Raw genomic sequence first — 13,883 nt, 5'->3', positions numbered from 1 at the left:
AGCCAACCGGTCATTCACACTGGGACTGAGCCACGAGCTGGAACACAGTTACACACCACCATAGGGTGGGTCTTTAAGTGAAATGTGCGATACAACATGCAACAGCTCATGCATATAGTGACTTCTGGAAAGAATTATTATTTTTTTTAAAAAATTCACATTCCATGCTCACAATGATTTACTGTTAAACTTTTGCAAGAGATAAGATATTTCAAAACCAAGATATTAAATTTATCCTTCTCATTTTGGTACGATTGACCTTCGCAGCCAGAGAGCCAAGGATTTTTTTTGTAATCTGTTGTCCTCAGTCCAACAATCCTGCTTTTTAACTCAATCATTTTACATTTTTAAGTAGTATTTAGAAGCTGCATTAACATAAACTATTTTGGTCACATTTTCCAAACACTTTCCAAAATCTTACATAAGAAAACTCTGAAGTACAGCCCAAACATAGTAACTGTGTAAACATTAGCTTCTATTGGGGTACCCAGAAGTATACGCTCATAATAATAGCACAGGAGAATTCAAATGTGAAGAAATATCCCAAAATTAAAAGTTTTTCTCGTACAAAGAGCCAGCAAGTTCCTCCAAGACTGTTTATTACAGGACGTGTTGGGGGAAAAGAGATTTTTAAGAAAGCGAGGAGGGACAGTGCTCTACCCAACAAAAGACAACCCCGCGGTGAGAAACAAGCACTAAGCACAAACACGCATGGCAGGCACTGTCAGACGTAGCTACTCACCTTTCACAGCACTCGCTTCTTTCAGGTTGTGAGACAGAAAGTCTATGCTGGCATAGGCGCTCATCTCCACTCCGTTGATGCCCCCGTTCAGGACGTGCCTGGCTTTCGACCTGGCTTTGTCACAGTTTGCCAGGGTCCCATCCACCACATCAATGGCGATGTAGTTGAGGCCATTCTGGAAGCCAGCCGAGGTCTCCCGGCACATGGGGCTGCTACCCTGCTCCTCCTCCAGGCCTTCGCTTTTCCTGAGGGACACGTTCTCCACTGAGGCCGAGTTGTGCCGCTTGGGGTTGTGTGCGAAGGAGGGGGACACGGGGGTCACAGTGGTGGTGGAGGAGAAAGTTTCCGAGCTGTGCCTCCTGCGCCCCTGGGGATCTGCCCTGATGACCTTGGCCCCCCGGTTTGGGTCTGGGGGAGGGCTAGAGAGAATGAAAGCTTCCACCCCAGAGAGGGTGAGCCTCTTCACCCCAGCTGTGGGGCTGGTGACCCGGACGTTTTCTGGCTTCTGAACAATGGGTTGAGGTGGGGTAGTGGCCATGCCAAAGGTCATCTCAGTGTAATCCCCACGGTCGGACGGGCTGGACGAACAAGCCACCCCCACAGCCACCTTCAGGTAGCGCCCATCGGGCTGGCTGGTGCTAGAAGAGTCTGGCGAGAGCGCTTCCAGGGAGCCCACCAAGACCGTCCCTGACCGGGAGGGCGACTGTGACCCGAAGTCAATGTTCATGTAGTCAGAGAGAGGGGAGCGCCTCTGCCCTGTGCCCGAGCCCAGGGAGGAGGCCGGGCTGTCCGTGGGCAGCGAGGGGGGGGAATAGATGGCAGCATCCCCGAAGTCAATGTTGATGTATTCGCCGGGGCTCTTGGGCTCAGGCGGCAGAGGGTGCTCATTCATGCAGGGCAGCATCGTCCGCAAGGTCTCCAAAGAGAGGCGGCCGGGCCGGTCCACCCGCTGGCACCGCTGGCTCAGGAAGCTCTCTGTCCGGCTGTGCCGCAAGGGCGAAGGCACCATGTGGCTGGAGGGGGCAAAGGTGCCGGCGGGCGACTGGCCCACTCCACACACCGCCTCCTCCGGGATCATCCTCCCTGGGGAGTTCATGAATACGTACTGGTCACTGTCCTTCACCAGGCCCTGGCTCTTATAGGAGCGGGGTAAGGAGCTGTACGAATAGCAGCCAGGCTTGGGGGGCTCGCTGGACCCGTGCCCCGAAGGGGAGAAAAAGAAGTCTGGGGGGATGAGGGAGGGAGCCTGGGGCCCGTGCTGGCGGTCCCGAGGGGACATATTGATATAGTCGCCATTACTCAGCCCCCCGTCCGAGCTCTCCACCGACAGCTTGGAGCTACACCACATCCGCATGTACCCACTATCATCAGGGGAGCTCTCCCCAGGTGAGCTCATCTTGTAGCTGCTCCCGTTCCCGGGGGACCCACCACCCACCCCTGCCCGGGGCTGCAGGATCTGCTTGGGGGCAGACACACTGGTGGGGCTCATGGGCATGTAGTCATCGCAGCCCCGGCTTCCCTGTCCTAGGGCTGCGGCCACGCCGGGGGTCATGGGCATGTAGCCGTCATCATCTCCCCCCCCTCCTCCTCCCCCCGCTGCCGGCGGCCCCAGGTTGGTGCTGCTGCTGCCAGAGCTGCGGTGGGAGCCGATCTCAATGTCCCCGTAGTCCTCGGGGTATGGGGTGTAGGTCACTTTGGGGGAAGCCCCGGCTTGGCAGGAGGGAAAGAGGCGGCCGGCGCTGCCGGCGAAGGTGGCGCGCATCAGCGTGTACTCGTCGAGAGAGGCGGAGGAGACCTGCGGCGGGGCGGCCCGCTGCCGGCACGGCGTGGTCAGCGAGTGGGTCCGCTTCCGATGGCCCCTCTCGGCCGCGGAGTCGGGGCAGGGCCGGTAGCAGAGGCGGCCGCTCGGGGGCCGCTCCATCGCCATGTAGCCGTAGAGGTCGGTGCCGCCCCCGGGGTCCCGCACCGGGGGGGTCTCGGCCACCGACTCGGGGGTGTTGCTGCGGTTGCTGGCGGTGGAGGAGGAGGAGAAGGGCCGCAGGTCGGCGCCCGGGCTGGAGCCGTACTCGTCAAAGGACATGAAACCGGCGTCGCTGGGGGAGCCGGAGACGGAGGCGCTGCCGCTGGACGGTCGCTGCGGGTGATGCGGGTGGGCAGGCTCGGAGCCAAGACCGCTGCTGGAGGAGAGGCTGATGGGGCTGGTGGTGGAGGGGGGCGAGTGGGAGGCGGGCATGGACATGGATCGGCTGCTCTGCAGGCCGCCGCCTGCCAGCACCGGCAGCAGCTTCCCCGCCTGCCGGGCCCCGCCGCCGCCGCTGCTAAGCGTGTGCGAGCGGCTGAGGGGGGTCCGCACGGGGCCCGGGCTCATGGGGCTGCCGGCTACCGAGCCCACCCGGCAGCCGTCGCCCTCGCTGGCCGTCCGCACCCGGCACGGCGTGCACTTGGTGCTGGCGCCGGCGGCCAGGCTGTCGGTGCGGGAGCGGCGGAGGAGGCCGGTCTGGCTGGGAGGCAGATTGACCAGGTGGTGGTGCCGGCGGCCGGGCACGGTGATGGGGTGGGTGGCGGAGGTGCCGCTGCCACCGGGCCCGGCGGCCCCCCCGGAGGAGGAGGAGGAGGAGGACTGGCTCTTGCTGCGGGGCCGGAACTCGGACAGCTCCTTCAGCGCCTTCATCGCCTCCAGGATGGTCTCGTGGATGTTCTGAGCCACGACCGAGTCGTCCGCCTGCATCCAGAGCTCGCCGGGACCGGTGGCCGCCGAGCGCCCCACCTCGATGAAGAAGAAGCTGTCGGAGTGCCCGCAGCGGCGGATGTTCATCAGCTGCAGCGTGACCGAGGGCAGCTCGCAGTTGAGGCGCACAAACCCGATGGTGCGGGCCGAGAGGCAGAGCCGGTGGACGCCGGTGAGGTTTTTGCTCTGCCCCAAGCCCTTGGGCTTCAGCGTCACCTGCCAGACCTCCCGGTAGGCAGCGCTGGCCGGGGTGATCAGCCCGTAGTTGAGGTCCTCCCCGGCGGCGGCCAGGGAGGCGGCGGCCGCGCTGCAGGAGGCAGAGAAGGGGGAGGCGAGGTGGCGGCGGGGGGACCCCTGACAGGCCGCCTTGCCCTCGTTGAGCAGGTCGGTGAGAGCCCGGTACCAGCCCTCCTGCTCCTGCTCGTTCTCGGCCGCCACGGCGAAGTACTCGTCCTTGGTGTAGAGGGCGATGAGGTACTTGTGCTTGGCGTCCGCCCGCTTGTTGATGTTGAGGCAGGAGTCCAGGGCGATCACCCGCTTGGGCGCCCCGGACTTGTTCCTCCATTTCTTCTCGCTCTCGTAGTACTCCAGCCGGGCGCCCCCCGCCTCCTCCCCGCCGCCCGGGCCCCGCAGCACGAAGAAGCGCTTGTGGCCGTGCTTCTGCTTGCGCAGGTACCCGCACTTCCTCACGCCCTGGTTGTTGTTGTTGTTGTTGTTGAGGTTGGGGCCGGGCGGGGAGCTCAGGGGGGGCAGCAGCCCCAGCACGGCGGGGCTCGCCATCCCCGACCCCGCGCCGGGAGCGCCGCACGGCTCCTCTCGCTGCTGCTGCTGCTGCCGCCGCCGAGCGGGGCTGGGGTCCGAGAGCCGCGGGGAAAAAAAATAGAAGAGGGGACGCAGGTAAAATAAAGTCGTTATTCCCCTGCAGGGAGAGCGCGGCTGCCCGGAGCCGCAGCGGGGTCCTCCGCCGTCGCCTCTAGGCAGCGGGTGCTGCCGGTGGTCGCCCGGCGTCCTCCGCGGCTCGGGTACCAGCGGCGCCGCTGCCGCTCCCCGGCCGCTGCTGGTGCCGCCGCGGCTGCTGCCGGTGCCGGCGGGAGTTTCGCCGTAAGTAACACATCGCGCACCGAGTGCCCCAACTAAAGAGCAAAACAACACGTGACCGCCGCCTTACCGAGACGCTCACACACCGAGACGGGGCGGTGCGCGGCCGCCGCCGGCACCGCCCCGCATTGGCCGCCGCGCCGCGCGAGGGACGGCTCCCCCCCCCAATGGGACGGCGGGGCGGGCCCTCGGGTGCGGGACGGCGCGGCTCCGTTGGACGGCGGGAGCCCCGCCCCCCACCCCCCTCCCGCCCCTCCGCGGCGGGCGCGTTCCCGCCCACCACCTCCGGCGCCCCTCAGGCGCAGCGGGACCCGCCTGCCCCCCCCCGCCGCTGCCCTCCGCACACACAGTCCCGAGCGTGCCGGGGCGCGGGCACGGCGGGGGGAGCCAGTGCGCCCGGCGGGCCCCGGTGCTGTCCTTCGCCATCCATCGGCACACGAGGGGACACCGGCGTAGCTCGCCGCAGCCATCAGGTGCTGCCGACCCGCCTGCCGCGGGCCCCCCGCCCCCGGAGCGGAGCTTCCGGGCGTGCGTGTGCGCCAGCTTCCCCCCGCACACCCACACACACGCGTGTGTGCGTCAGCCCCCCTCGCACACGCACGCACGGCGCCCCCCCCGCCCCGCACTCCTCCACCTGGTGTGTCAGCCCGCGCCCACGCCGCACGGCGTGCGTGGCCGCCCCGCGCGTACCCCCGCGCTCCCCCCACCTCCGCCGCCCCGAAACACCGAGGGGGTGTATGTGTCACCGCCCACCGCCCCCCGCCGCTCCCCTCGGGGCCCGGCTGCTCCCGCCCCCCGCAGCAGCTATTTACGTGCGGCGAGGAAATGCCACCTAGGGAGGGCGGGGGAGGTGGGCAGCGTTACTCGGGTTTAGTTACATAAATTAATTTATCCGGGCGTTCCGCGTTAGCGGGGAACACGGGCAGCGTCCGCGTTTCCTGTGGAAACGAACGCGGCCCCGCCGGGGGATCACAGCTCGGCGAGGCATTAAGTAACGAGCGGCGGAAGGGGGAGTGCGGCCCTCGGCGCCCCCGCCTCCCCCCACCGGGCTGCTCGCTGCCCCCGCCGCCACCCGCGCTCCTTTACGCGGTGTGCAGGGTTTCCGCGGATTCCTCCCGCGGGGCGGGGGCTCGCTTGTTTACCGGGGACCCGCACGTCAGTCACCGGGCCGGCCGCGCCCGGGGATCAATGGGTGCCTCTCTCTCTCTGCCGCCGGAGGGAGGTGAATGGCGGAGGGGAGGGGGCGCGACCCACCGCCGAGGGGCGGGGGGGGCGGCGGGCGGAGCAGGGGCCCCGGCCGGGCTGGGCGCGGGGCTCGTCAGTCCCCACTTGCCCGTGTGCGGCAGGAGCGGGGGAAGGCAGGGGGAGCGCAGGGGGCCCGGGAGGGGGCTGGGGGCCGGGGATGCCCAGCTGTCGCCCCTCCGGTGAGGGCAGCAGGAGGCGTGCAGCGCGGTGGGGAGGGGGGCAATAACAAAAGTCGGGGGATGAAGGGAAAAGGCTGTGCCGGACACGTCCAGCCCAGGCTGTGTCTAATCACAGCCACATCTCCTCCCGCCCCGGGAGCGGCGGGGGAAGCCTCCCCCTGCACATGCCCGAGAGGAGAAGCGAGGCTGGGGTCACCAAAACATCCATCCGCCCCTTCCCGCTCTCTCTCTCCCCTGAACGCCGTCGGGACACGCTCTCATTTGTCGGCCTGCGACGAAGCTGGAGCAGCCGGGTTTGCGTCTAAAGACGAGCGGAAAAACAAAAAAAAAAAAAAACAAAAGAGGAAAAAAATACAAAAGTGATGCGGCGCCTCCAACTGCCGCCGTGCGGGGCCGTGGCCGGGGGCCGCGGCCGGGGGCCGTGGCCGGGGGCGGGCACTCCCCGTGTTCCCGGCGGAGGAGGAGGCGGCGGCGGGGCCTTCCGCAGCCCGCACGTACCGCTGCTGCCGCCCGGCTCCGCTCCGCTCCCGCCCGCCCGAAATTCTCCGCGGTTTGGGTCATAATAACCCGTTTAGAAATCAACAGCTGTAACTGGGAGGCAGGGTGGGGGTGACTGGAAAAGACCTCTTCGCTATAAATACCGGTACGCTGCAATAAAGCAGCTTTTGAAGAAAGAATAGCATTTACATACAAGGTAGTAGTTACCTGGTTTTATTTTTTTTTTTTTTTAAGGGTGGTGGAGGGAGAGAAGTAATTGTAGATCTGAGGCACCGACCTCTTCACCGGAGCAAGCAAAGAGTGCCTGCAACGTGCAGCTGACTCAGTGCGTAACCTTGGGCAAGGTACCTGTGACCTTTCCGTACCTGTGCGACTCCTCACAGGAAACGATGCTCACAATCTTTACCGTCCTGGTAACGTTCTTTGATTTCTGTATCTGGAAAAATACATAACTTGGTAATTGTAAATTTAGATTGTGTGTAATGATTGCATAACAGATCTCAGTGAGGCAAGTTTCATGTGAAAACTCAGGAATAGTTGGTTTTCTGACTGTAACGGGCCAGACTGTCCACTGTACTCACACTGCTGAAGGCATCAGGGGAGTTAGTTATCTGAACAATCTCTTGCTGCTCTGAGCGATTTGGGCTCATAAACACCAAGAGGAACCTCTTGTCTGGAAACCCCTTGGAAATTCGGAAAGATTTTTCCAGACGTTTATGAAATATGCTTGGTGACCTTGAGCAAGCATTCTTAGGTCTGACATGTGAGAAAGATGAATATTAATACATCTACTTGGTATTTCCATATATGTTATTCTTGACTGTGTGCGCAACACGAATTTGATATAGTGGCTATAGCACCAGAACTAAGTTTGCAAACAATTTCTATGACAAAGGCATTAGGATAGACTGGAATTCAAGGTTGAGGTTTATACTTTTTATTTCTGTATTGGCATTGATATAAGGAGCATCTTCAGCAGTTCATTTTTAGCAGTGGCCGATTCATAACCAGTATTATTTTTTCCATAATTATGTTCGGGGTTTGTTCTGTAATGCATAACTGGGATACAGAGTGCAAGAAGTGGGACTCAGTTGCGCATAAAATTCATGTTAAAAAGTACTATTGTTTCATGACTGACACTAAAGAACAAATGACCCCAGTTTACATAGGTGATCTATCTTATTCACAGTTTTCTCTGAACTCCTCTGAATTACTTTTCAAAACTATATGCCTTCTGGAAAACTTTCCCGGTCATTTCAATGTAATTACAGGGGCATTTAAGTAAAACAAATGCACTAACACCACTCTGCCATCCCACTTCTCAGCTACAGGTCACTACAGGTCACCGTTTCTACAGGCTGGCATGTCTTATGCTTCAGCTATTCCTAGGTGTCGTGTAGCATATTAGCTTTAATTTCTGAAATAAGTGGATTTTCAGTGATACAGCGGGCTGTGGATTTGGATGGCTGAAGCATAGCACATACTCTCTTGTTTCACCAAGTAATTTCAGGCAGAACGTAGGGGTGGACACATAGGGACAGTAGCATCGTCAGTAATTGCAATAGATTTGCCAGAGGATGTTTGCTTAAATCATCTCTATAGAACCATTCCATCATGGTGAGAGAAATGTTTTACCTCTCCCATTCCTTTTCTTCTGTCATATCACCCTACCCCATCTCTATTTCACCACATTTATTTTCTAGTTAAGAGTTCTCTGCTGGGAATGCTTTGCTAATACATGAAGTAGACCAACAAAACAGGGCTAATATTAGCATCTTTCCTCCCTGCTAAACCGTGCTTTTGCCAGCATACCTTGCTTCAGCCGTCTCCCTTTTCCTCTAAGAAAAAATCTGTGCTAGGTAATGGTCGGATTTATCAAAATATACTGTGTGAGGGGCATTTGCCGTCAGTTATGTCAGTCATAAAATGTTACCTCCATCCACCCTCAACTGGCAGAGACGTGCCTAGAAAATTATAGACCTTGCTCATGAAAAAGTTTAGTCTAGATATAGCAAATACAGTTTTGTTGGCACAGAGCCCTACTGATTTCACGTTTCCATGCTTCAAGTACTTGGGGTTCCTTACCTATATGTCAAAAAAAAAAAAAGGTATTTAAACTCTGTGTTTTGGTTACTGAACTATATGGATGGATGATAAACAGTGGCCAGCAGCAGTGTTTATAGGCAATGAACTTCACAAGCCATCAGTGAATTTTGCTTGGGAAGACTGTTTGCCTGAGTAGTAGTTAAATGGTCAGATAAAAGCATTACCTCTAGGGGCATGCAACTGGTTTTAGTTACATGTGAAGGCTTGATTCTACAACACACAGGATCCAGTTGGTTTATTTGGTTTATTTTTTCCCCCACATTAGGGGGATTGGAGCACCTGGCCCTATGAATTGTAGCTGTATTTAAATACTGTCCACAGTCACAGCCAGGCTACTCACAAAACACCTTCTGTGAGGCTGGATGCACGAGTAGGTTGAATTTCAAAATTTATCACATTCTTTAAGAATATATTTTTGTTTGTTCTTAGTCTGAATCTCATTTTGAAATGTCTTTCAGTTTCAGGATAAGGAGTAAGAGTTGAAAGGGATGTACTTGATGTTTGGCTTGGCTGTTGCCTTCTACCTGTTGCCAGGATCACAGAGCTGATGGTAGTGAAGCCATGGGAAAAAAGTGTAGAGAAAGATTATGTGCGTCAGCAACACTTTCTTACACTATCAAGAGTACAGTTATTTGTTCCAGCAAAACAGAGTGATTTATATTTTGATGTCCTTGAACTTCTACATAAACAGGTGAGGTCAGTTTATTCCCTTGTACATTTATTTGCGTACTTCTGATACAGTGTCATTCTGGTTATACATTTCATAAGCTTACTATAAGAGGACATGAACTCCCATCAACTTCTTTCTCTCTAACCTTTCGCAGGTCCTTTGAGTGCTAATGTACCATGACTGTGCTACTACCCAGTTATGAAGTCTGTGTTATTTGGAAGGGAGAACAGGCCATCTTTCCAGGTAGTTTTGTAAAATAGTTTGTTGATACTACTCCTTTAGTAACTCCTAACAGCACACTTTATCCCTCTATAGCAAGAGTAACGCTAAGGGATGCATTTGCCCTACCCCCTGAAATCAGGGCTGCCAATTTCCTGCCATTTTTTTTTTCCCTGATCCTGTGAAAACAATTATGGGTGGCTTTGTACATGAGGGAAGGATATTCAGAAATCATAGACTCTGCAAATACTTCTTTCTTATGTAAAGATTTCTTGCCTGAGTGAATATTGCACTGACAGATTCCCAGAGAATTCCAAGTTAAATAAATTGGGGTTACGGTTATGCAACTCTGTGCATTTTCTGTAATTCTCGAAGCTAATAATACTTTTATTAATTATTTTAAATATATACTGAAACAATATAGATGTTATTAGCTTGTACGTTCTTATGAGAGGGGAAAAAAAGCTGAGGAAAATCTGGAGCATCCAGTTTATTATTTTTTGACAAAGGCTTGGATATTTTTCTGCGTTTAGATCATTTCTTCCTCAAAATTTGTATTTCAAGTGGCAAGTTCAGAACCCTGCGGTCCATAAGCAGGCCGATACGGTGGGAGTATGTTGGAGAAAACACCAGGCAAAGTTCCTTGGTCTGAACAGAGAGACAGTTCTGCGTGTGACAGGTGTACCCCAAAAAGGCAGTTTTGGGAACACGTCGATGAATCACGGCGTGTCCCCAGGTGGGCCGGTGCTCCGGGCTGCAGGCTCGGGCCAGGCGGGGGGTCCCCGGGCGAGGCGGGGGTCCCCGGGCCAGCCCCCGCCCCCCCCCCGCTCCCGGAGGGGCGCAGGCGGAGGGGGAGCGCGCTCCCGCGGCCCCGCCGCCCCGGGGGCTCCGCGCCTTTGCCTCTGCCGTGGGACCTCCCCAGGGGCAATGCGGCGCGGGGGGGCGAGGGGGGCACCAGCTCCTACCCCGCTCCCGCCCCTCCGCTGCCGGCGCGAAAATTACGCACTGAGCGCTGAGATGCGTCAGCGCGTCGCAATCACCAGGATGTTCTCCCCGGAACATCTTTTTTTTGTCTTGTTGGTTGCGGGTTTTATTTTGGTTTGGTGTGTCCCCCCCCCTCCCCGCCCTCCCCGCCTCCCAAGCGCGGCGGCGGCGGCGGCGATGGAGGAGGTGCCGCGCGGGCGGCAGCCGCGGGGGGAGCCCCGGGGCGACACCCCTAGCCCAGCCCCGCCAGCGAACAGCCGTGCTGGGAGCGGGGACAGCCGTAGCCCCCGCCGCCCGAGCGGCAGGTGTCAGCGGATCAACACGTAGTTTTATACTGATGGGGGTTTTTTTGAGGGAGTGACCACGTTCTGGAGTGACCACGAATCTAAAAAAATGTTGTTTATGTAAAGAAAAAAGCCTGATAGAATATCAACGATCCTGTGTTTCCAATCCTGTGTTAGAAAACAAAAGGATTCATGAGGCAATAGTGAAACATTTGCAAGCAATAGTTGGAGTCTATACCCCTCCTGCATATGAGAAGAACATGTAAATACCTAAGAATCATTGAAAACAATGCCCCCTTTTTTTCTTTTTTTTTTTTAAAAAAAGAGATTTTGTAGTATACCTTTCTGACCTGCATGGATAGCCAAGACCTACAGTCCGTCAGGGTATTTCTGCTCAAGAAGAGACCGATGATAGAACGCAGTATTTCTTTGATGCAATATCTACACAAAATTTGCAAAGGCCTATTTGCCCAGACACAATAGGACTCCAACAGAAGAGGGGGTTTTGTGGTCTGCTTTCTCCAACTCTCTTTCTTTCCAGGTAGCAATCTGTTTGAAAATCTCTTCATTTACCTTTTCCCCTAGACAGGTTACTCCAGCCTCTTTTTCTGTTTGTTTCTTACTGCTCTCGGAGGCTGTTCCCCAGCAAAACAATCCCAAGCAATCAGCTTTCCTCTCTGCCCTACAATTCATTTGGCTATTTGTCTTCATTTCAGGTGTCCTTTGCATCTGCTTTAGGTACTAACCCTTTTTCCTCTAACTTTGGGGTTTGTTTTTGGTTTGTCTTTTTTTGATCCTAACTTCCTTGTCATTTATCTTCACATCAGGAATTTTCCTAACAGCAGGGGTAATGCAGTCCTGGAGTAGATTGTCAAGGGATTTTCATAGAGTCCCCACCACTGGAGCATTTTAAGCTGCACAAATATTTATCGGGAATGACAGAAGTACAGTCGCCCTGACTCGGGGCAGTGTGATAGTCCAGATGATCTCATGTTTACTTCCAGTCCTGTTTTATTGGATTTCTATGATATATACACCTTATAAATAACCCTAGGATTATTACTGCTGAAAGGGAAAAAACAGTCTTCTCCCTCTTTTTTTTTTTGTCTTTTCTTTTTCTGTCTACTTATTTGATTGTGCAAAATAAAGAGTGTAAAACTATGATTATGAATCGTTGCTTACTCTTACTGTTTGGGAAAAACTATTGGTGCAATTCTCACTCACAAACATTTGCTGGTCTAATTTGTGCATGCACAAGACCCCCAGGGAGATAAAGAGACATTTGGGAAAATAGAGTCACTACAGAGGAAAATCTTGCCTGCTTTTTTCAATGTACCCCTTCAGTGGAAGTTTTATGTGAATAAAATGAGGAAGGGCTGACTGTTTTCAAGGAGAATTGTCATCTGTCTGCATTATTTAGACAGCATCTGGGAAACTCGCTGGAGTCTCAGGCTCTCATCGTGCTAGACATTGTGTAGATGAGTAATTAATGGTGGGCCTCCTTCTGTTTTGTTTAATGTATGTATTGTACATATACAATGAATTGAGAAAGATTGCCCATGTGGGGAGTCAAGTGGGAGAAAGGCGATTCTACAGTCCCATGAACAGTGTGGCTGGCAAGCAGCGGCTTCAGCTTGCCAGTTGCCTAACTGATGGACACTGCAGGCATTCTCAGGGTTTAAAGAAGAACTGAAAAGTGTCAACCTTCCGTATTTTGGTGGGCTCATATGCACAGGGAAAGCACAAAAGGCAACATGTGTGCTGAAGGAAGAAGTGAAGTATCTTTTTCAATATACTTTTGGAAGCATATTTTTTCAGATATACAGCTTAGATGCAACTACTGATTTTGGAAAGATTAGCATCACAACAAAGTGAGTGCAAAACTATTGGCACTAGAAATTTATGCAGTTTCATGTACCTACAAGAGAGGTTGAATAAAACCTTCTCCCAGTCGGTGGGCATCATGGCTCAACCACACCCACAAGTACAGACTCTGTCACAGATGGCTGGATTGTGGGGCAGAAGAAGGAGGAGTGGGTGTCTCCAAGATCCTTGTTGTACCAAGCACTACCATGACGGGAGGCAATTTATATATCTAAATAATGATAATAACTTGCTGAAAACATTACTGTCAAGTGATTTCCACAAAAGGAAAAAAAAAAAAAGAAGATTCATGTATGTTCTGCTGAGTACTCATGGGCACAAAACAAAATGGTCACTTAATGTTAATAAAATATTCACGTGAACATTACATTTTCATTACTGAAGTGGGAGACCACAAAATCAAATACAAGTGAAGAGTGTGCTTTCAGTTAAACTGCTGATTAAGCAAAGGAACAGCATTTGTAACAGGGCAGAATGAGGTAATCATGGCAAATGAACATGTTTTTAATTTCATCTGTTGCATTTAATCATACAATAAAGGAATGTTTCTGAGTGTCTCACTTCGTTCCTACACACTTCTCTTTTTTTCTGATTTCGTCTTTCAGTTCTATTCCTCACTTCATTGTTATTTTCTTCTCACAATCTTTATTGATATGCGACAAAGGATGTTCAGAATATTTTCCCCAAAACCCACAGGGAATGGGAAATGTCCCTTGCATCACTCCTTAGTCTATTCAGATCATCTAATAGGGAGAAGTAGGCTGCATATTGGAAATTCAGGATACATCTGAGTTTAGAAATTCACTTCTTTCTGTGACATGATGGGAAATCTAATTGGTTTTGGCTAGGGAATTGCTGACTCGTAAAATCTTATGAGGCTATGGAAGTAGATTTTTTAAAGGTGAATAACTCCAGACGCAGATATTGCAAGAGTTGCTGTCATCTCTCAAAAGCAGCTGTTGTAGAAGTGGATCCATGAGCTAAGGTTCAGTCCACTACCTTATGGTGACCAAACCATAGCAAACTGTTTCTTCAGCTGGACTTGTATAAGGACCTGGAAGAAGCCTCAGAAATGAAGCTTCTTAGGGGTATCTTTTTCTTACACCCTCCAGTAAGCTGAAAGGGCCTTTCATTTCTGGTACAAAGCATTCTGAGTTTGTTTGCTAACAAAAACTTCTTCTGTCCTGACTAACTTGGACCTGGTGAGAGATCCTTGGACAGCACCGTAGTTTGGCCTTTGGTTTAC

At 53.8% G+C, this 13,883-nt stretch overlaps 1 protein-coding gene and 1 long non-coding RNA gene across 8 annotated transcripts in view; one reads left to right on the top strand and one right to left on the bottom strand.

Moving 5' to 3' along the window:
* IRS2 (insulin receptor substrate 2) overlaps positions 1 to 4,537 on the bottom strand; it is a 30,666-nt gene extending 26,129 nt beyond the window's left edge. For all 3 annotated transcript variants that reach the window (XR_011050027.1, XM_068422281.1, XM_068422267.1), the window contains exon 1: positions 743 to 4,537. Coding sequence is in view for 2 of the 3 variants with exons in the window: in XM_068422281.1 (XP_068278382.1) it covers positions 743 to 4,250 (3,508 nt within the window). In the remaining variant the exon portion in view is untranslated. The remainder of the gene's footprint in view (positions 1 to 742) is intronic.
* A 917-nt stretch (positions 4,538 to 5,454) lies between these two features.
* On the top strand, positions 5,455 to 11,917 carry LOC137660622 (uncharacterized). Of its 5 annotated transcripts, none has more exons than XR_011047727.1 (5): positions 5,455 to 5,790; positions 6,725 to 6,834; positions 8,862 to 8,966; positions 9,055 to 9,287; positions 9,421 to 11,917. It is a non-coding gene; the product is annotated as an uncharacterized lncRNA (long non-coding RNA). The 5 variants fall into 5 exon arrangements; XR_011047724.1 differs by having other exon boundaries at positions 6,725 to 6,903; positions 9,055 to 9,292; XR_011047723.1 differs by having other exon boundaries at positions 5,456 to 5,790; positions 6,725 to 6,903.
* Positions 11,918 to 13,883: the final 1,966 nt, after the last annotated feature.

Source organism: Nyctibius grandis, chromosome 2 (assembly GCF_013368605.1).
Source record: "Nyctibius grandis isolate bNycGra1 chromosome 2, bNycGra1.pri, whole genome shotgun sequence".
NCBI lineage: Eukaryota > Metazoa > Chordata > Aves > Nyctibiiformes > Nyctibiidae > Nyctibius > Nyctibius grandis.
The sequence above is the reverse complement of the archived record's forward strand: the minus strand, read 5'-3'. Positions and strand labels throughout refer to the sequence as shown.